Source organism: Cetorhinus maximus, chromosome 5, assembly GCF_964194155.1.
Source record: "Cetorhinus maximus chromosome 5, sCetMax3.hap1.1, whole genome shotgun sequence".
NCBI lineage: Eukaryota > Metazoa > Chordata > Chondrichthyes > Lamniformes > Cetorhinidae > Cetorhinus > Cetorhinus maximus.
Window position 1 is genome coordinate 71751912 of NC_135883.1, and position 23192 is coordinate 71775103.

General features: G+C 43.1%; 1 protein-coding gene across 2 annotated transcripts in view; it reads left to right on the top strand.

The window, feature by feature from the left end:
• Positions 1-23192, top strand: part of LOC144680723 (fibronectin type III domain-containing protein 4-like) — a 296490-nt gene that overhangs the window by 248704 nt on the left and 24594 nt on the right. The window contains exons 5-6 of one of the 2 annotated variants that reach the window (XM_078542000.1): positions 14924-15057; positions 19840-23060. In XM_078542000.1, coding sequence (XP_078398126.1) covers positions 14924-15057; positions 19840-19881 — 176 coding nt within the window. In that variant the 3' untranslated portion in view covers positions 19882-23060. Of the gene's footprint in view, positions 1-14923; positions 15058-19839; positions 23061-23192 lie in introns of those variants that run through there. The other variant, XM_078542002.1, reaches the window with a different exon arrangement.

The window sequence follows — 23192 nt, forward strand, 5'->3', positions numbered from 1 at the left end:
CCCCTGATAGTCGCTGATAGTAGTTGCATGCTGCGCTCTTCACAATCTTGCGCTGGGAAAGGGAGAACTCAGTGGACAATGAAGACATTGACGCAGTGTCTGCGGCTGCACATGATGAATCCAGCAGTGATTCTGAGGATGAGCAAGCAGAGGGAAATGTTAAGGGAGTAGACGCTGACCCGGGCATACTCCAGGGAGGCAGGGACATTTGGGAGGCTTTAATCCAATGAACCTTCAGCTAGAACACCACATATGGACCTCCAGGACAAGCCTGGGCTGCAGGCTCCATACTCGATACCTAAGTGCTAAATCTGCCTGGATAGGAACAGTAACTAAGGGCCTTGTTAATAAAGCTGAATGTCCCACAAATCACTCATAACGTTATTGGTAACCACCCACCTGCAGAAGAAAAAAGGCACCCTCAGCCCTGGTGACATGTCTGAATTTAATATTACAATCAAAGGAATTTAAGAAAACAAAATGACAAAGGTGTTAAAAATCATACCAACTCATAAAGACCTCATCTCGGGCCAACACAAAAGCACCAGTGATAAACCCATGGTGTGCCTAAGATGCTTTATTTTTACACTTTCGGGTGCGAAGTCTTGGTGCTGCCCCCTTGCTGGGAGTGGTTTCTGAGACAGCCTGCTCACTCTGCTGTCATATTGGCCTCGATGACCTTGGCGGCCGTCCTCTGGCCAGTGGAGCCTGTGCTGTGCCACAGCTGGCATCTCCCGTCGTCGCAACCTCACTGGATGCAATGATCACTGGCAGAGAGGCAGAGGAGCTACCGTCCTCATCTGGTGCGCCCTGAGAGGAGCCCGCAGAGACAACAGGCAGCTGCTGCGCTGACGTGCGGTTGCTTCGGACCCCCCTGTTCACCATGGATGGATGGGCACTGAGCTGGGAAACTTCATGCCCAGACCATCTCCCACATTGGCACTGACCAGCTGAGGTCAATGCTGATGTGAGGGCTTGCTGGTTCGCGCGCATCCCCAGGAAGCCCTGATGGGTCTCCTGGAGAAGTCTCTCCACAAGGGTCGCCGCTCTGTTCATGGAGGAAGCATGGCGCTCGGCCATGAGGCTCATTGCTTTGGCGATCGTCCGCGTCGACTCCTCCACCACGCCAAGCATAGCCTCATGTATCTCCCCCAGGTGCTCCTGCACACCCGGCCACATTTCCTGCATTTGCTGCATCGTGGACGACTCCAGAGGCACATCATCAGACACCGACTGAGCATGTGCCTGGTCCCCTGCAGTCCTCCGACTGCTGGTGCCATGGACACTCTCTGTCTCTGCCAGCTCCTCCAGCGACTGTGAAGTGCCCTCACTGCTGTGCCCCGGGACACTAGCCAATGTTCTAATTCCCACCGAGGTGCTAGTACCTGTGCTGGTGCCTGCCTGGCAGAGATTGTGTGATGCTGATGAGTCCATGACTTCAGGGCCCTCAGGTGTGAGAGGGGGCCTCTGCTGCTCCTCCTCCCGGCCCTGCTCCGCTGATGCTGAAAGGAAGAACAAGGACATTGGATCAGTTAACATGGAGACAATGTCAATGTGCATCCCTGTCCCCCAGATCATTACACGCTCACCCTTCCATAAGCATGCCTGCCCGCCGAGCTAAAAATTTTGCCCACTGTTTCTAAACTTCATCTGGCTAGGTGACACATTTCACCCCTCCTTTGAAAACAATCTAGCCTTGTTTATTTAAAAATGCAAATGTTTCTTTTCCTTACATTCTAAACTTCCCCCATGTTTACCATGTTTACATCAAAGCCTTTAGACCAGCTGCCTTTAATCCAATTAAGTCACACACACGTACACACACACATAGGCACGTCTCACTATTACTCTATTTTACAATAAATTCCAATAACATTATGAGAATTATTATATCTTCCTGACACCTACACCTGTTCTTATGTTCCTAAAAGCTTCTTTCACATTCTGCTTTATCTTCTTTGTTTTCTGATTTAGTTCTCCTGAAAGAGCTTCTGAATTTAATTCTCAAATTTATCTCTGTTCTATTCACATTCTTTGCAGATACACATGAGAAAAGATTGAATATGGGAATCAAGCAAGGGTGGGATGATATGGAATATTACACAAAAGATAAGTGGACCCAGTACGGATAACTGACACTGGATTATGGCCATTGTCTCACAAATTCTGTGAGAGGCAACAATTAAAGTCACTAATTACACTCATGTTTGGCTCTCCCCTATATGTTCAGGCAGAAGAACAATGGATGAGAGTTTACTTCCATTTTTATCCTGAGCAGTCATTACCATCAAGCTAACTGTTCAAATGTTCTTTTGTCTCATCCATTTTACTGCAATCCATTTCCTTTCAATGTGTGACACTCGAATTTCCGGATGACAGCACACTTCATTCCAGGTGACAGGGTGCAGGCCTCCAATGGCACAGCACAATTGAACATAATTTGTTCCAGCTTGTCTTTGCATCATTGCTGCTAGCTACCTCTCACATATTTTCATTCTTAGCACTCACCATAGAAAATCTTATTTCAGAGACAGCTCTTATCTGTTCTCACTACATGGCTGATCCAGCACATCTAGGACATCAGCCTGAACATCAAATAATGGGACAAAATGTCCACCACTGAAGTTGTGACAGAAAGTGCCAAAATTGAAATGATTTGATGTGCTGATGTAAAGGTGCCACGTGGGTAACCTGTTACCTTCCTCCATAATATTTTCTGTTGCAAGTCCAACACTCTCTGCTATACAATTTATCGATATCATAGCTATCCAGCTTGGTCTGCATCTTTACACAATGCTGATCAAACAATTGCTTCCGGCACTACTGTCCAGGGCACTGTTCCACTAGATGAATGGCTTGACCACATTCAGCTGTGTTCTGTTAATGCTGGACATACAGCCTGGACAGGATTGATTGATGCACAAACTTAATTTTCTTGAAACTGGTTTTTGTCCCAGTGGCTATGACATTGTAATAAGTGACGAGTTGCATCTCGTTTTATGTGTGTGCAATGAGAATGCAGTTATTGACAAAGAGCAGGTCACACATTTGTCCCTCTTTCTCTATGGTGCAAACACAAAGTCGGTGATAGAAGTCAACATCTCCAATTTTTGGCAAATTGGTAATGGCTAGTTGACAGTTAATGCGAAAATAATTTTAGAAAGTAATTTGTCTGTTACAGGAAAATTCCATGCATACCATTGAACATACATGTTATTATGCATACTTGAAAGCAAACTGTCTATTAAGGCAGCAATAATTCAGACTTCTAAAAGTATGGAGAGCGTTTTTTTTTAATATAAAAGCAAAATACTGCGGATGCTGGAAATCTGAAACAAAAACAAAAATAGCTGGAAAAACTCAACAGGTCTGACAGCATCTGCGGAGAGGAACACAGTTGACGTTTCGAGTCCGTATGACTCTTCATCAGAACGATTCCTCATCAGAAGAGTCATACGGACTCGAAACGTCAACTGTGTTCCTCTCCACAGATGCTGTCAGACCTGCTGAGTTTTTCCAGCTATTTTTGTTTTTGTTTTTTTTAATGCTGGGAATGAAAGAGCGATCAGCTGCCTAAGTAGCGCAACCTATGTTATTGACAGTCTGTACTGACTTAACTGATTTCACCCAACTCCTGCATTTCAGAGGGAAAGCATTGATCAGATTTTCTGTTGTTGGTTGTTGTTCATTTTTCCCTTTGCTGAGAGTTTTTATATGTATTTATTTTAAACTCAGAGCCACAAATATGGAATGTACAGGCTGTAATCAGAGAGTATTTGTGGCTCAGCTCAGCAAAAGCATTTTAAAACAAGCTGTCAAATCGATAAAGCATGATCCTTTTATGCTTCAAATGTATTTCAGATTTCTGTTTCAGTTCTGTCCTGTATGTAGTTGCTTTTATTCAGAATGAGGAGCATGCAATGCAATTAGAACATAGTCATCTGATCCAAGATACTAAAAATTGGTAAACATGTCTATTTAGTGCATTTAATAGGCCTGTCTGGACACAATTTGCCAGAGGGTTCTCTTGGCTTCATTAGAGGCTGCCCCTACACTGGTAAAGAACCAAGAGCTGCTTCCTTTTTCTTGTCGGGTAGGTGACATAGCTGTTGCTCTGGAAATGCATAATTTATTCTGTCAATGTCTATTAGATGAAGCATTGTTGAGGATCAGCTGTCTGACAGGTCATGTGTTAGGACATAAATACCCAACATATGATGCTGCTATTACTATCTGTCACCATGTCTCATGCCTTTTCTAAATTATTTTCACTGTGAATCATAAACTACAAGCTGTGATTTTCATTTTTTTATTAATCGTTTACAATTTAGTGCAGGAGATATGTTTTTCCCCATGGTGTAACCTCACCTATTATCACATATTGCACAAAAATTCACAAAGCTTTGAAGCAAGCATTGGTGTTCTGCAGTTTAAAAATCAAATGTGGAATATTACCTCGACTGAAAGCTTCCACAAATTTGTAACTGAAATCTGGGCTAGACTCTGGAGACCTTTAGAAATGACAGGCAGGAGACATTTGCAGAAGTCCCATCCCTTTTTCAGACAGATCACATTTTTGCCGGCGGAGAAAGTGGGTGGGATGTGAATCAGACAGGTGGGAAACCCGAACTCAGCAGGGCCATTTGAAATTAGTGCCCATCGTGGTAGTTCCAAGAGCCTTAACCCACAGTGCGGGAGTCACATATTTATGGAGGAGGCATAAACACTCTAGAAGGGCGGATAGGATCTGTTTAAGTTTCATGATCTGAAGTTATTTAACTCACCAGCCAGAAGTGCCGATGGATGATCCATCTTGACCTACTCCTGAGGTCCCCAGCATCACAGATGCCAGTCTTTGGCCAATTCGATTCACTACACATGATATCAAGAAAGAGCTAAAGGCACTGGATACTGCAAAGGGTTTGGGTCCTGAAAACATTCCAGCAATATGAAGACTTGCACTCCAGAACTTGCCGCACTGCTAGCCTAGCTGGTCCAGTACAGCTACAACACTGTCATCTACCTGGCAATGTGGAAAATTTCCTAGGTATGTCCTGCGCACAAAAAAGCAGGACAAATCCAACCCAGCCAATTTACATCCCATCAACTCGCGAGCATCAGCAAAGTGATGGAAGGCGTCATCAACAGTGCTAACATCCCCACTTTTGATCTTATGATGGAAGGAAGGTCATTGATGAAAGCTGAAGACAGTTGGGCTAGGACATTACCCTGAGGAACTCCTGCAGTAATGTCCTGGAACTGAGATGATTGACCTCCAACAACCACAACCATCTTCCCTTGTGCTAGGTATGACCCCAACCAGCGGAGAGTTTTCCCCCGATTCCCGTTGACACCAGTTTTGCTAGGACTCCTTGATGCCACACTCGGGTCAAATTCTGCTTTGATGTCAAGGGCAGTCACTCTCACCTCACCTCTGGAGTTCAGCTCTTTTGTCCATGCTTGAATGAAGGCTGTAATGAGGCCAGGAACTGAGTGGCCCTGGCAGAAATCAAACTGAGCATCAGTGAGCAGGTTAGGCTGAGCAAGTGCTGCTTGATAGCACTGTTGATGACCCCTTCCATCACTTTACTGATGATCGAGAGTAGACTGATGGGGCAGTAATTGGCCAGGTTGTATTTGTCCTGCCTTTTGTGTACAAGACATACCTGGGCAATTTTCCACATAGCCAGGTAGATGCTAGTGTTGTAGCTGTACTGGAACAGCTTGGCTAGGGGCGCGGCAGGTTCTGGAGCACAAGTCTTCAGTGCTATTGCTGGAATGTTGTCAGGACCCATAGCCTTTGCAGTATCCAGTGCCTTCAGCCATTTCTTGATCACATGGAGTGAATCGAATTGGCTGAAGACTGGCATCTGCGATGCTGGGGACCTTCAGAGGAGGCCAAGATGCAACATCCACTTGGCACTTGTCGCTGAAGATCATTGCAAATGCTTCAGGCTTATCTTTTGCACTAATGTGCAGGGTTCCCCCATCATTCAGGATGGGGATATTTGTGGACCCTTCTCCTCCAGTGAATTGTTTAATTGTCCACCACCATTCATGACAGGGTGTGACAGGACTGCAGAGCTTGAACCTGATCCATTGGTTGTGGAATCACTTAGCTCTGTCTATCACTTGCTGCTTATGCTGTTTGGCATGCAAGTAGTCCTGTTTTATAGCCTCACCAGGTTGGCACCTCATTTTTACGTATACCTGGTGCTGCTCCTGACATGCCCTCCTGCACTCTTCATTGAATCAGTGGTGATCCCTGGTTTGATGGTAATGGAAGAGTGGGGGCATGCCAGGCCATGAGTTTACAGTTGTGTTTGAGTACAATTCTGCTGCTGCTGATGGCCCACAGTGCCTCATGGATGCCCAGTCTTGAGTTGCTATTTCCATTCAAAATCTATCCCATTTAGCACGGTGGTAGTGTCACACAACATGATGGAGGGCATCCTTAATTTGAAGGCAGTATTTGTCTCCACAAGGACTGTGCAGTGGTCATTCCTACCAATACTGTCATGGACAGGGGCATCTGCGGCAGGCAGGTTGGTGATGATGAGGTCAAGTATGATTTTCCCTCTTTTTGGTTCGCTCTCCACCTGCCGCAGACCCAGTCTAGCAGCTATGTCATTTAGGTCTCAGCCAGTTCAGTCAGTAGTGGTGCCACTGAGCCATTTTTGGTGAAGAACATTGAAGTCCCCACCCTTGCCACCCTCCAAGTGGTTTTCAACATGGACCTGATTCATCAGCTAAGGGAGGAAGGGCAGTACATGGTAATTAGCAGGAGGTTTCCTTGCCCATGTTTGACCTAATGCCATGAGACTTCATGGGACCTCAAGTCAATGTTGAGGACTCCCAGGGCAACCCCCTCCTGACTGTATACCATTGTGCTGCCACCTCTGCTGGGCCTGTCCTGCTGGTGGGACAGGATATACCCAGGGATGGTGATGGTGGTGTCTGGGACATGATCTGTAAGGTATGATTCCGAGAAGATGACTATGTCAGACTGTTGCTTGACTAGTCTGTGAGACAGCGCTCCCAATTTTGGCACAAGCCCCCAGATGTTTGTAAGGGGGATTTTGCAATCAGACAGGGCTGAGTTTACCGTTGTTGTTTCCAGTGCCTAGGTCGATGCTGGGTGGTTCGTCTGATTCCATTCTTTTTAGGACGTCTTAGTGGCTTGTTGCAACTGAGTGACTTGCTAGACCATTTCAAAGGGTAGGTAAGAGTCAACCACTTTGCTCTAAGTCTGGAGTCACATGTAGGCCAAACTGGGTAAGGACAACAGATTTCTTATACATTAGTAAACCAGATGGGTTTTTATGACAATTATTTCATGGTCATTATTATGCTTTTAATTGCAGATTTAATTGCCATAATGGGATTTGAATGCAGGTCTCCAGAGCATTAAGATAAAAGCAAAATATTGCGGATGCTAGAAGTCTGAAACAAAAGCAGAGAATGCTGGAAAAACTCAGCAGGTCTGACAGCATCTGTGGAGGGAGAATCAGGGTTGATGTTTCAAGTCATTATGACCCTTCAGGGTCTTATGGACTCAAAACGTCAACTCTGTTTCTCTTTCCACAGATGCTGTCAGACCTGCTGAGTTTTTCCAGCATTTTCTGTTTTTGTTCCCTAAGGCATTACCCTGGGACTCTGGATTACTAGTCCAGTGACAATACTACTACACCACCACCTCTGCGGCGAGTAACTCACCTCCTGACCCCCCACCCCCAAAGCCTGTCCACCATCTACAAGGCACAAGTCAGGAGTGTGATGGAATACTCTCCACTTGCCTGGATGAGTGCAGCTCCAACAACACTCAAGGAACTCAACACCATCCAGGACAAAGCAGCCCATTTGATTGGCTCCCCATCCACCACTGGCAACATTCACTGCCTCCACCACTGATGCACAGCGCCAAAGTGCATTAGCATGTGCTGCCAGGACGCAGCATGCAGTTTTCTCCAGCATACAGTAACCAAACCAGTGGCCCATGAAAGGAAAGTCTAATGCTTGTTAGTTATATTAATGTGGAGTTAAAAGGAGCTGGAATACTCCTCCTGACTCCACAATAAAACTACAGGCTACTGCTGGCCATCTGCCATGCTTTACCAATTAACACCACAGCCCCATCACCCAACCCGAACTCTACTGTGCTCCTCGGGGTGCATGCATTAGTTCTCTATGCCCACAGCTTGCTAGTCCTATCCTCATGAGGTGAATGATCAATTGGCCATGGTTTTGCTACTGGCCTTATTTGGTGCATACACTGCACCAGAATTGTTTTGGATTTAGGTGCAATCCAGTTTGTAGAACTTTTTAATAAACAGTGAGACCATTGACATTAAACACAGAGGTCCTGACAGCAGCATTAATGTAAAAACTAACCATTCTTCGCCACAAAGTGTCCTGTTAAAAACCCTATCACTCTCCTGCAAGATATAAAGTCTCTTGCATTCCCAGGGAGGTTTTACTGTACTTGCCCATTTAAGCATTGTGCTTTCCTTTTAGGCTCAAATTATTCATGATCTTCCTGTTCCCACTGACCCTGTGCCTCCAAATGTGTCCAACATCCAGCCTATTTATTTATTATAATGAGTGGTCCCAAAGAAGATAACCTGTTTTTTCTGGACACCTGGTACCTTTGCTTCTGGTGAACTCAGCTGTCCAATTGTTCCCAGTCACCACCCACCCAAGAAATTCTATTCAATGCAAACTGATCCCATGTTGTGGATAATGTCACTGAGGGATTTATATAAATAGAATTCATGTAGAATAGGGGAGCAAAAATAAATCCTTTGGAGACTCTGGAGTTGATGGTGTAGAATGAGGATAGAAATGCTCTGGCCATCATTGGATAAATAAGAGCAGAATCAAATGTGGGATGTTGGAAAATGAAGAATCATCTATGGAAGAGGACTTCGTAGTTGACCATGTTGAAGGCTACCCATAGGGAGAAGGTGGTCTCACACCGTAAGGAGTTAGTGCTGGGTTTAATACAGATGCAGATCAGTGCAAATCAACATATTAAAATGCCTAGATCGTTCATTGTGACTAAGCTCAGTGTAAAGTGCAGTTAGCTATATTACTTGGCTTGATCAATGGAGAATGACATACTACATATGCCCGTGTGGGACTGGCAGCTGCAGGATATGTACACCCTTGGATAATGGCAGCCTGAGGCATGCAAACAAAATAAAAACCAAATATATTAAAGAGAAAACTGCCATCTCATCAACAGTCATAATGTGGAACTATCTGTCCTTTGAGGAAGTAAACCAGGTATGATAAAATAATTTTTATGACTTTGCATTTCCAGCTGGGATTCTCATCAGCACATATCTTGCATTGAGTTAATAGTCAGAATATTGTATGCAGTGCATGCCCAGAGACAACTTTCAAATGATTAAGCCTGCAGCTCAAGCTTTATCATACAAGTATATGAACTGACATTATGAGATTCATATGGATTTATTGTCTCCATAGCAACAAGTCAATTTTAAGTCCTTAATTCAGATTCAATTGTGAAATATATTAGAAGTTTTAGAGAACAACCAATAACAGAAATTCCTCAATATCTTGGACCTCAAGTCTAGCTACATATTCATCACAGATTTCTGAAAGGAATTGTTGTGTACTAAACCCTGTGTCAAATGCTTCCACTCTGCTTTCCCATCAAGTGATGCTGCACACTGCAGAGCTAATGTGCAAAATTTACTCTTTAAATGCTGCTGATGAGGAATGTTATCCTGCAGCCGCACAAATCAGCCACAATATAGAGCCCATTAAAATCAACTACACATGCACTTGTATAGCACCTTTAATAATGTAATAAAATATCCCAAGCTATTTCACATAGGAAAGTTAGTACATAAAATAGATTATTTAGGAAAACTGACAATGGACACCAAGAAAAATATAGGCTTTGACGTGACTTTTTTTAAAAAGGGAAGGGAGTAACAAGGTAAAAGGGTTTAAAGGGGTATTCCAGAAGTTGGAACAAAGACAGTTGAAAGCTTTGGCACCAGGTGGTGACTGTTGCTATGCAGGTAATTGTTGCAGCCATTTTGCACTCAACTTTCTGAGTAATATCTACTTTCTAGCTATCTTGTGAAAATGGAGACAGCACTTTTCATTTCATCGTACAGGTTCTTCTATTATTTTGCTGATAGCCCAATCAAGATCTGCTTCACCTTGAGCCTACTAGACATATCTAGCCTTGATGAATTCATCTTGTCTGCTCTTCATCTTAAAACAAAATACTTAACTGTCTAGGAGAGCGAACAAGCAAAATTTACTCTTTAAATGCAGTGTGCAGCATCACTCGATGGAAAAGCAGAGTGGAAGCATTCGATACAGGGTTTAGTCCACTACAATGTCTTTCAGAAATCTATGGTAAATACGTAACTAGTCTTGAGGTCCAAGGGATTGAGGAATTTCTGGGTTATTGGTTGCATTCTAACACTGCTACTATATTTCAAAATTGAATCAGATATCACAATTAGCAATTAAATGATGGATGGTTTGCTTATGATAGTATGACCATTATGACTTTGCCAGGCTTGATGGGTGAGCTGGTCTTTACCTGCCCATCAATCTCCTATGTTCATATGCCAAATTCCTCTGTTTTGTTGATTTTGTGTGAACCCTTTGCTCTTCTTCAGAAAGTATCATGGGAATTTTTTGCATCCATCTAAACCACCTGAACAGGCAAACCGAGCCTCAATATTTCCTCAATATTGCACTGGATTGCCAATACAAATTATGAGGTGGGTTTATGAACTAGCACTCACAGCTCTGAGCTTTGGGCAGAAGCATCACATATTCAGAACTCAGGCAAGGAGGTTGTTGTACATTGGATCAGTGGATGGAACATACCACAGGGCACATCAACCTCTGCACTTAACCCTCCGACATGCACTCCTGAAGTGGCAGGATTGCTAATTCATAAAATCTTCTCTTGGCCGATGAACATATAACCTTCTTACTCAAAGGCATGGACACTACCAACTTATCCAAGCTGAAAGGTTGAACGTAAATTATGTTCTTTTACAATAAATTAAACCCAGGATTGCCCACCTTTGCTCCACTGATGTTTTGGTGGAACTGGGGCAGACAAAGTTGGAAATCTAGCGTGGACACACTCCACCATTTACCCAGCTAGGGAGGAGCCAGCAGCGTACAGGACACCCATCTACAAAGCGCTGCAGTCAAACTCCACTCCCACCCTAGGCAGTCTCCCTGGTAGAGCCTGTGGAGCCCACTGGAAATAGGTTCATGCCACTGGGGCAAGTTGATTGGTCAGGGGCAGGGGTGCATCTTTGTGGTGATGGAAGTCCCACCATGCAGAGATGCACCTTGATTCCACAAAGGTGGGAAATGTAGACCAACCGTTCTAATACTTATTAAGATACTATGTGGTCAAGAATGGCTCTGCTTAATTTACTGAAGGATGTAAAAGTGTTTAATACCTAAGGTTCTGATGTGACAGGCTGTCAGCCAATTCCCCCTGTTTGAAATATGACCTGGTTAATTAGTCTTTAACCAGCAGCACAAGAATTGTAATTGATTGAGCCTGATTTGATTCCACTTGGAGAAGCCTTGTGTTACTGCTACTGACAGAAACCTCTTATGATTTATTGGAGAGATACTGTGCCTGAAGTACTGTTGAAATATATCACAGTACATCTCTTTGATGTGACAGAGGATGCTTTCCTCATTAAAACCCTCTCCTGGACTGATAAGTATTTTGTTTTAAGATGAAAAGAAAGACAAGATGAATTCACCAAAGCTGGACATATGGCTAGTAGGCCCAAGATGAAGCAGATCTCGATTGGGCCATCAGCAAAATAATAGAAGAACATGTATGATGGAATGAAGTGCTGTCTCTATTTACACAACATATTAAAAATAAGATATTACTCAGCAAGTTGAATGGGAGAAAGCACAGTTAAACAATGGAGCAGACATTTGCTTATGTTAGAATTTAGTAGTTCCAGAAAAAAAGTGGACATCAAGGGAATTGTGCTCCATACCTCTTAGTCCCAATCTATTATGTCCATAGCCAGCTTGGTGTCATCAGGGAGATGGGATGGGGAGTACGTTTCTGGCTTACCATGGGAATTCTGTTCGCCTTACCCTGATGGAAGTTGGCACAAGTCATGGGCCTAAGCCCAGCAGTATAGAAGAGAATGGTCATTGATCCCAAAGCCCTGTGATTTTATGAAGTGTTGCCAAACTTCAGAACGCCAATCTAGTTTTGTCCAAGCTCAGGAATCTCCCTCAGTGCCACCAAAACACTGTGACATTGGTTCAAAACTTCACTTCCCAGAGTGATCAGTTGCAGAGATACTTTGAAACATTCAAAACAAAAATCTCCAGTCTTTGTGTTTAACATTTCCATGCCTCAGATGGCTCTGTAATACAATAACCCTACTGCTCCAAATTCCATCCTGTCAGCTTTGCAATTAAAGTAACAGATGGCAGTCACATCCCAATGTACCTCTGCTGCCTCAAAAAGTTCAGTGGAATTTTTAGATCAGATTTCCAATTCCAATCAGTAATTCTTGGTACAATTTGACAATGTGTGCTCAGCTTTAAAACTGGTAGGGGATAAATATTAAATACATTAAGAAGAACTCAAAAATGCTGACCACATAACTTCCTATCCTGATCTTCATGTTATTTGACATTGTAAATGGTTTCCTCTCCTCAGGGTCTGTTTCCCTCCCCTTCAAAACTGCTATAATCACCCTTCTCTTCAAAGACCCCACCTTGCAAACGACCACCAATCTCACTTTTGTCTACAAAGTGTTTCCAGATTCCCCAAATATCTACCTTTGCCGCCCTTCTCTTCCTCATCCATAAGCCAGTCTTTGGTAACACTGCCCAGTAACATAGGGTCAATGTCCACATATATGCTCTGCTGATGACACCAAGCTTAATCTTTGCACCATCTTTCATCCATGGCTGCAACATCCGGGTCTAGGTGCTGAGATGCTTCCACTCCTGGCAAAGTTTATGGGTTAAGCGCAGACGCTTAATTTAAAAGATCCATGTGCTCACTCACCCATGTGGGGCATTAGTTTGGGTGCCTGCCATCGAGTAAAGACTGGAAATGATGGCTTAGGGTTCCTGGTTCACAAGTGAAGGTGCCAGGCTCAGACATAAAGAAATACACACACACACAGTGAGAGGCAAACATAGTGCATTTCCTCAACCTAATCTATGTGGAAAAGGGAATGGAGGTGAACATAGGCAGGACAATGAGGATGTGGAAGCCTCTAGCCTACCTCCAGTCACCCTCAATGGGAGTGAACAAGAGTGGTAGGAGGGTGAAGGGTAATGTGAGTGACAGCGGAGCAAGGAGCGGGGTGAGCAGGTATTTGAAAGAAGAAGAGGTAGGGATACATATGGAGCTGAAATGATGGTAGGAAGAGGAGGGAATAATGGGAAGATGATGAGTCATGTGATGCAAAACGAGTGAGAGGCAGCAGAATGCAGAGGTGACGAGGAGACAATCATTGAGGGCCACAATTTTTTTCCACAGCATGCATTTGAAAAGGCAGTCTGTAGCTGTTGGTGGCTTCTCTCACCAGCACTCTGCTCTATTTATGTCATTCACCATTTCACACCAAAAAGGGAAGAGAAAATGAGTGAGAAGCAGAAGACAGACAGAGAAGAAAGAAGGAAAGATTGAGAGAGATGCAGATAACAACAGCACGAGAGACACAGAAAGAAGTAGCATACTAGCCATTTAAGCATATTTCTTTGCTATTGCCTACTTTCTGCAGCTTCAGCCATACCCACAATTTTATACTAACTACTGCCTGGAACTATGGACAGAGGAACTAAAGTGAGTTACTAAACATTGTCATTGTTAAATACAAGTCCAGAAACATTTTTTTTATTGCCAAAATATGAGGTTGAGAGGAATTTGTTACATTCTTATAAAATACAGTTGCATTTGTTGGACACGTATCTCCAGGGCAGACACATAAACAATGCAGAAAACTGTCAATTCCACGCACGAGGGAAATCTCCCACATGGATAGTTGGTGATTGTTGGTAGAGTCTGTGCAATTTGTCTAGTCTTGAATGGTGTATTTTTGCTAGAGTCAAGGGGTGGGGAATCTTCATGTGCCGCCAGCAGCGGGAAGCTTGCAGGAGGGGGACCTTCATTTGGCGCGAGGCCAAAAATCAGTTTCCCGACAGTGGGATGAACTTTAGCAATTAAGCTATTGAGACTTTAAAGACGGGTTAAAAGCAGGTCGAGCTTCCCAGTGACAAATGTCGGGAAGCCTCATGGCATGCATTAGCAAGTTATGCACGCTCATTAAAAGGCCACCTCGCTGGAATTAAGCTCCCCCTTCAAATTAAGTTCCCCACCAGCAAGAAATTAGAATGCTCACATTCACAACTGCACATAAGCGACAGCTGGCGAGGTAGACTTCTCCCATGATTAACAATGGGTTGCTGCTGCATTGTCCTCGTTTGGGGAGCATCTGTAATTGTCAGCCTATGCTTGAGACCAGGTGGTGACAATGCGTGGAGGATGACCAATGAAGGATGGAAGGGTTAGTGGGGAAGGGTGGCACAGTGGCCAAGCAAAGGTGGAAGGGATCATGCAGGCTGTCCTGATGCCTTTTAAATTTGGCGCCTGGATGTTCAGTCCCATGAGGTAATGGCAGGAAGTTGGCACAAGAATCAGTGAGCTCCTTGTAGATGCTTATGGAATGTGCTAGATCACGCATGGTCAACTGTCCGGTCCCACACTGCGAATCACTCCCACTTCCGCGCCCACCACCAAACTTAGACTCCAGGACGGAAGATTCCGGCCAAACTTTGGGCTCCAGACATGCACATTTGGGAATGTGTTTTTAGTGCATCACTGAAAATCTTTTCTTTTGGTGTATTTCAGCTGTTATAGCTCTCTTCTGCAGACAGTACGACATCATTAAAGATAACGACTCTAACAACAACAAGGAAAAGGCCAAGCCCTCGTCAGAGCACAGCACACCAGAGCATCCGACTGGTGGATTATTGCGCAGTAAGGTGAGCAGTGCAAAGGTAATAAGAAATGGCATCTAATTTAACGGACATAATTGATGATATTTTAAAGAGCAAAATTCAGTCACTAGTTTAATTGTTTTGCTGGATTTTTAAAGTATTCATATTTAAATTTTAAGTATTAATGATACCATCAAAGGAGCCACACACAACAATATCAGGAAGATGTCTCCTGAGTGAACTTTCTAGAAACACTGGAATTGTGGCAATAAACAGATTGGAATAAGGTAAAGGCATAGGTCAGGTTTTCAACTCCCCTGATGTAAAACTGGCCTTGTGGGTCAGACACCTCTTAGAAAAATTGTCTGGTTTTCATTTCCATGGGAAGTAGATCGGGAAGATTCTATAATGGGCATGAAAATAACCAAATAAAAGGCACCAACACACGTATTGCATTATTGTTCATAGAATTACATAGAATTTACAACACAGAAACAAGCCACTAAACTTGCTATGGAGGAGGGCACAGGATTCTGCCCAAGCTTAATTCCATTTAAATCATTGAACCTTATCTTCTACTCCTTTCATCCTCTTGCACTTACTTAGTTTCCCCTTAAATGAATTTCGTCTCAACCACTCCATGTGGTAGCTGGTTCCGCATTCTCACCACTCTCTGAATAAAGACATTTCTCCTAAATTCCTTATTGGATTTATTAGTGATTACCTTGTCTTTAAGGACCCCAGTTCTGACCTCACCCATAAGTAGAAACATCGGCCACAAAATCGGACAAGGCCCAGAAACAGGCACAGGGATCATGTTGTATGATTAACCCATGCCTGTTGTTTCTGATGCAGGCAGCACACAGATTTCACACTGCCTGTGATGCCAGCATTAAGTACACTGTTGAGTAGTTGCACACCTGAGCATAGGCGTAAAATCGAGAGAGGCTAGCACAAGCTCAAGCTCAAGCTCTACTTAAAACCAACCAGTCATGCTAACAGTGAGTTAGTCCTGGGAAAGAAACAATAATGTCTAAAACGACAGAGAGAGGGCTCTAAGGATATCTGACATATCAAAGGAGGCCATGCTGCAGGAAGGTGGAGAGGAGGAGAGTAGTCCTCTGTCTACAGGTGACTTGGAGACACTCCAGACAGACACTGCAATGGCAATGGGAGACGGTAACACTATATGCAAGGACCTGGATACAGTGCCACAAGAAATACCATCACTCGCTGTCATACACCCAACCGCCAGTTCAGACGTTGTCACTGAACATTCAGTAGAGGGTAACTAGAGGCAGGATGTGCATGTGTTGAGACGCAGGTTACAGGTCACTGGGGAGCAAGGTCACACATGAGCTCTGCTGCAGAGGACTCAAATGAGAACCTCAATGGGAAGATGTATAGAAAAAGGCTGATGGGTGGACACAAAAATGCTTTGTGTATTGACAGACGTGTCACCATCCTGACTTGAAAATATATTGTCGTTCCTTCATCTTCGCTGCGTCAACATCCTGGAACTCCCTTCCTAACAGCACTGTGGGTGTACCTACATCACATGGACCGCAATAGTTCAAGAAGGCAGCTCACCACCACCTTCTCATGGGCAATAGATGCTGCCCCAGCCAGCGAGACCCACATCCCATGAATAAATGAAAGAAATGCTCAGTGACCTCGGACGTGCTCAAGGTCGGTGAATGTATGTTCAAATGCAGTATCCTTATAACTGAAACACTAACTCCCCATGCTGCTCAATTCACCACACCCCTTTCATTCACCTACCAGAGAATGACTCAGACTGTACATTCATAGCTTCACCTCACCCTCACATACTTCACAATGCTGCAAGTCTCACATTCACATCTCACAGCTTGCACATATAGCCAGCTATTCAACTATGACAGGCACATCACCTAAACAGATTGCACAACAATCACTGCCACACACCTTGCAGGACAAGGTGGTGTACAAACACAGCGAGGAAACAGGCATGGCTGCATGTCCTCACCCCAATGGAGGAGATGGTGTTTGCCATCTTTGCACTGAACACGACTGAGGTTGTGGCCAGCTGAGGGGCTGAAAGCATCGAAGATGATGGTATGTTCCTATCTGATTCTCCTTCCCATATCCCACTTCTGTCTCATCCCATAATCTTTACTGATGTTCAAGCTAATCTAATAGATAGTCTAAGCATGCACCTCCTGGTGTCCTTCCCTTTCCTCACTACAACCCTATCCCTATGTCTTAATCTTTCAGCTACCCAAAAACAGCCTCTTGGCCAGGCAGTGGTGCAGGAGCAAAATGAGGAAGAGGAAGAAGCAACTGATAAAGAAGCACCATCACTTGCTGTCACACACCCAACCACTAGTTCAGACGTTGTCACTGAACATTCAGTAAAGGGTAACTAGAGGCAGGATCTGCATGTGCTGGGACACAGGTGACAGTTCACCAGGGAGCAAGGTCACACATGAGCTCTGCTGCAGAGGACTCAAATGAGAACCTCAATGGGAAGGTGTATAGAAAAAGGCCGATGGGTGGACACAAAAATGCTTTGTGTATTGACAGATGTACCAGAAAGACTGGAGCTTGGAGCCCATCATTTCCAGCCTAAAAGTGGTGGCCAACTCTGTTACCACATTTGTGGGCTTGACCATGACCATGATGCAACATCTGGCGGCTGATATCTCTGCTTCCATTGTAGCATATGCAGAAGCCACCTAATGCCTGGGTGCTGCAGTGGAAGATCAGACTGAAATCATGCAAGTTCAGCTTGCTGATACAAATGGCCAGACCACTGCCATCATGTCTACAGATACCACTGTTAAAAGGGGCTTTATAGACTAAAGTAATCCAGCAATTTGTCCTTTAACAGATTACTAGGATTGTTGAGGTGCTACCCTAAGGAAGTGGCAGTGGCTCTGTGGAGCACAAATATGCTATCAGCCAGGCCAGATGGCTACCTTCCCAAGTTTGTGCCGTCTAAAGTTAAGCCTTCTAAACAATCATCCTTCGAAGTTATCCATAGTCTCCCCATTGAAAGTAATTAGCCTTCCACCAGCCATGCTGCAGCCATGGGGTAGCAGTATGTAGCACTACTCAGACCAGCAAAGGTACACAAAAGACTCACACTAAGGGGATGCACAAGGCTGATAAATTGACTTTTGTATGGAATACAATTGGATGCCTTTGTTGGATGGTTTGATTGAAAAGCAGATTTGCAATGTATGTTTTGTGGTGGCTTTTATTTTTGCATTGTGGCAAAGCAGATGCTGTGGTAGTAAAGTAACAGAAGGAAGTTAAGTTGGGGAACTGTTGGCGAATGGGGATTTGGGGTTGCATTCATTGGTACCATAGTCTGATGAGCCAACATAGACAGCCAAGCCAGAAAGGGATTGTGTTGGCTGCTTCCTTTCTTAAGTCTTTCTCCTCCTCCTTTCCCTCATCAGTTATCACCATTTACCTGGTGGCAACGGCTGTGCCGTCATGATGGCCAGTTTGTGCAGGATGCAGCAGACCACCATGAATCATGTCACATGCTCTGGCAAGTATAGCAGGGCTCCTCCGGAGTAATCCAGGCAGTGGAAGCGCTGCTAAAGCTCAATGACATTTCATCTGGCAATGTGGGTCCTATTATATGAATGCTGTCCACATATGCATGGTTTCAACACTGAAGTCGTGAGCCAGATAGTCAGCAGACATCCCTTGCTGCCCAGCAGTCACCCTCTGGATTCATGTGGAGGCTTAAATGCTGCTAGCAACAGTGAACTGTCGTAGTTTATAAGGATTATGACAGCTGCCAGGACATTGACCATTGACAAATATGGTGTGCTGAGCATGCTCCCTCACCAGTTGGATATTGAGGGAGTGAAACCCTTTGTAGTTGGGGTACATTTCTGAATTAATATGCAATGCCACAAAGCAGCATGTGTGCAGACAATGGTATTCTGCACCATGGGGAAGCCTAATAACCTGGCGAGGCTGTATGTTTACTCCATCTGCTTGTCTTTGGAAAGAGAGAATGCAATGTATTCCCTTCGCATACAGAACATCACTTCCCTTATACCACAGTGATTGACAAGCTGCAAGCTGTTGTCTGCTCTAATCTAGAAGAAGCCAGACACATAAAAGCTCACAGCCATGGTCACTTTTACAGCCAATGGCAATGCCATCCTCAACCTCCTCTGAGGCTGCAGGTCTGTCTGCAACAGGTGGCAAAATTTAGTGAACACTTCATAAGTGAAATGGAGAAGGAGTACACATTGCTCCTTGCTGAGTTTGAGATAGGGGTGATGCTCCCTGAAGATCCTGGCTGGATAAGGCCTCCTGCCAAGAGCCCTTCTTCCATTCATACTGCAGGCCAAGGGGGACAGTATACCTTAATTTCCAAAGGTTTTCAATGAACACCTTATGAGAGACTCCTTTATAAAATAACATCACTGGGTATCAAGGAATGTAATTAATTAACTATCTAAAGGGAAGAAAGCATAGGATATTTATAAGAAGAAGTGAATTGTGAAGGGTGGAGGTAATAAAAGGATTGTTCTGGCTCAATGCTGGCACCTTTTCTGTTGCCGGTATGCATAAGTAAACTGTGGCTGAAATCTCAATACTAAACTTACAAATGAAACCATGTCACAGGTTCTGAGTTGCTTTGTAATGGGTTTTATTCCAGCATTTTTTCTCTAAATGTCTAAAAATGGTATAGGAGACTTCAGAATTTGCCCTCCTATGAACTATTTCAATCAAAGTGGATGATAAGCTGGCGCTAAGAACTGCTACCATCCCATTATGTTTTAATTCTAATTTCATTTTTTTTCTTGTTTTTAGTTCCAAAATAACACACCAGCAATTAACATCATTGAAGTTTGACTGCTGCAGAACGGCACTGCAGATGGAGCAAGAATTCAGCAGACTAAAGGAATGTTGTCTAAACCTGATGAATCCATATTTTGCATTACTAACGCCAGTTCTTTACGCCTGAAAGCATTTCATGGCCAAGGCTTTCTTTCCTCAGAGCCACCTGCATGGAGACTGAAGCTGTGCATGCAGGATTCTTTCTTCAGCACAAAGGGCCACCATAGGTGACCTGTGCACATGTTGTCCAGGATCCAGGGACATGCAGTAATAGCTGAGATCTACATGTAGCTCTGAAAATGTCAGAGCACCCTTCTCCATAAAAATCCAGTTCTCATTTGCTGGTCTGCCAATACCCAGATTCTTTGTCAGAGTGCAGTGGACCAACTTAGGGACTCAACACCCAGAAAGAGGTCAGTTTTGAAATAGTGCGTACAGATCCATAGTCAGGGAATTTCCATGCATCCAATGGATTAAACAGGTGAGGGAACACCTGTATGCTGACCAAGAGGAGATTTTCTAAATGTGTCAGTGATACTCAAATGAATGTGTTGTATCTGTCCAATTTGAAACAAACTCTTTAGTCGAATTTTCTAAAAGCCACAAAGAAGATGCCATTTTACTGACACGGCATAATATGACTGGTTATTTTTCCATTGCTTAGGGTTCAAAACAAACACACACCATGGAGTATCTGTTTTACTATGATTAATTCCATTGAAGTAAAATAACATTTTTAATTGCGTCAATGTTCAAATTATTATATTGATTCATAATATTCCTGACAGGGAGATTAACTCCAATAGAGAAAGCGACCTCCCTTAATTAATAGAGTTAGTGCTCCCATTTATACCTAGCAATTGAGGTTAAAGTATCCATTATAAAATAACACCTTGTGTAAGAATACAATTGTAATTATAAGTAGCAGAGTTGAATGAGAATAACATCACTAGCTTCTGAATTATTGGGAGCTTGATGCTTTACAGTTAAAGAGGAAAGCCATTGAACTGTTCAAATGTTGCTCTATAAAGTTTGTCATTTTAAAGGCAGAGTCAAAAACAACAACATCCCCTGCAAGAGATAAAATGCCTGACAATGAAAATCATTGCTAAGCCTGTGGCAATGCAAAATGGTGCGACTGAAATAGCATTTCAAACTGGCACTAAATATTAACCAATATAATAAGTTAATACTATAAATTTAATTCAGTGATTTTGTCTTTTTTTCATTTTCCCTACAATGTGCTATTTTATGACAAAGAGGGATCTCAGGACTCTGTTAAATGTTGTTTTGTAGCAATGAGGTGAGTAGTTCCCTGGGGAACTTGTCTTCTGCTGGGCCTTTTCCCTTACCCACTGATGTGAAAGTGACTATATGCAGGTTGCACTTATACCTGACAGCATGACTTAAATCAGAATGACATGTGCATACCGATTTCCTAGTGCAGTGCATTGAGTCATCTATGAAATGTGCCAACACTATGCCATCACTAACTGCAGAAGCAGAAAATAGCATAGTGTAGCCAGTCTGTCCCATGGGATATTTAGTAACCCTTGGCTTGTAGCCCATTGCCAGTTCCAGAAGTACAATGTTTAAGGGTATTTATTTTAATCTTCAGCATTCTCCATACCAAATCATTGTTGGGATGCATACTTAAATTCACGAGATGTGCTCTTGACATGTAAAGGTTTCTGCTGAGTGTACTGCTTATGAGCAATGAGTTTTTCAAATGTACTTTTATGAAGATAATGCCCCTTTAAAGTTTTTTCATCCTTTCTTGATTATTGAGATAGGGCCTTTTGAAGTAATACTGTGAGAATAAGGTCTAAATGCCTAATGTGATTTTACATCATCTCTTTTTGTGCTATTTTCAACTGAGGTGTTAAGCTATTTAAGATGGATAGATTAACATCTGTATCAAAAGAGCAGAAAAAGGTATTATGATCAAATGTAGTAAGCTAATAATTTGCCCAGTGTAATTTCAGAATAATGGTTCTTACTGAAAGCAGCATCACACTGATATAACTACATAAAACCATAACTGGACCAATTTCTCAACAAAAATTGGTCTCTGCAGCAATTCTCCATTTTAAATCTGAAAATTTCTCCAACGGTGGCATAAAGGCAAAAGTTTCCAAACCCCACGCCACTAGCGGTCAAGATATTGCCACTGCACTGTCATCCATTGAAATCGATGGACAGGAAAATTGAAAGCCATTCATCTGTCTGCTGCATGCCAGAGCCCACCAGTGGCACAGGGTCTTGGAAAACATCACCCCTATTTTAAGATGATATGGAAAAATGAAAACGCCACGTTATCAATCAAGGTGTGGAGTATGGCATGAATTCACTCCAGACTCTATTGTTACACACCTCAAAATATTATTCCACATCTAACTCCTAAACATATACCATAATACTAAAAATTGCAGAACTCTGCACTGAACATTGAGAGCACCAAGAATCAGGTGTGCTAATCTCTCCACCTAATTCTCCAGTGTGCATTCCCATTGATCAAGATTACAGCTGAGAGCAGAGCCTCATATTTTCCTGTCGTATATTCAATTAAGTCCAATTCATTAGTCTTATCACCTCCATATGATTGCAACAGACATGATATTTAACTATTTGCATTAATTGAAGGTTGTTATTATTGAATACTATTACTAAAGAAGCTGGGTAGTGCCTATCAAAAAGATTTCCAGTCTTCCAAACTTCAAAAGATAAGGGCCCTGAAATTCCAGAGGGATTTCTGTTTTTGGCCATTTATGGCATTTCTCAAGGGAGTTCTACCAGAAATATGATGGGCAACCAATGTTAGCCACATGGAATATCCAGGCTAATGTATTTAGAAATCATAATGGTAAATGTATTGTGCCTTTTGAAATGTATCAAGGTCTTGCAAAAGAATTAGACAGTACTGTGCTCAGAAACGGGAGGTTCTCAAAGGGCTAAATAGACATCTTGATACACACATTATCTACAAAGTTGGATTAAAATGTAGTTTATTTCTTGTGCCTGTTAGATACCACATGTATCTGAAATGCCTTCCATTTGAATTTCTTTTTGCTTTTAGCCATGTATTAAAATCTACATTTCTGGATTTGTAAGTTAGAGTGCATCCCATGTAATAGTTAGAAGTGTTCTACATGCATCAGTTCAAGAGTTGGATATAAACATATCAGGTGGAGCTACTTGCTTGTCAAGTTTGCATTTATAATTTGGATCAAACTCAGACTAGGTCAAAAAGGTTAATACATATTTCATTTTCACTGCCAGATGTGATCACCTCCATCCATATTTTATCCTCAAAAAGGATTTCCACC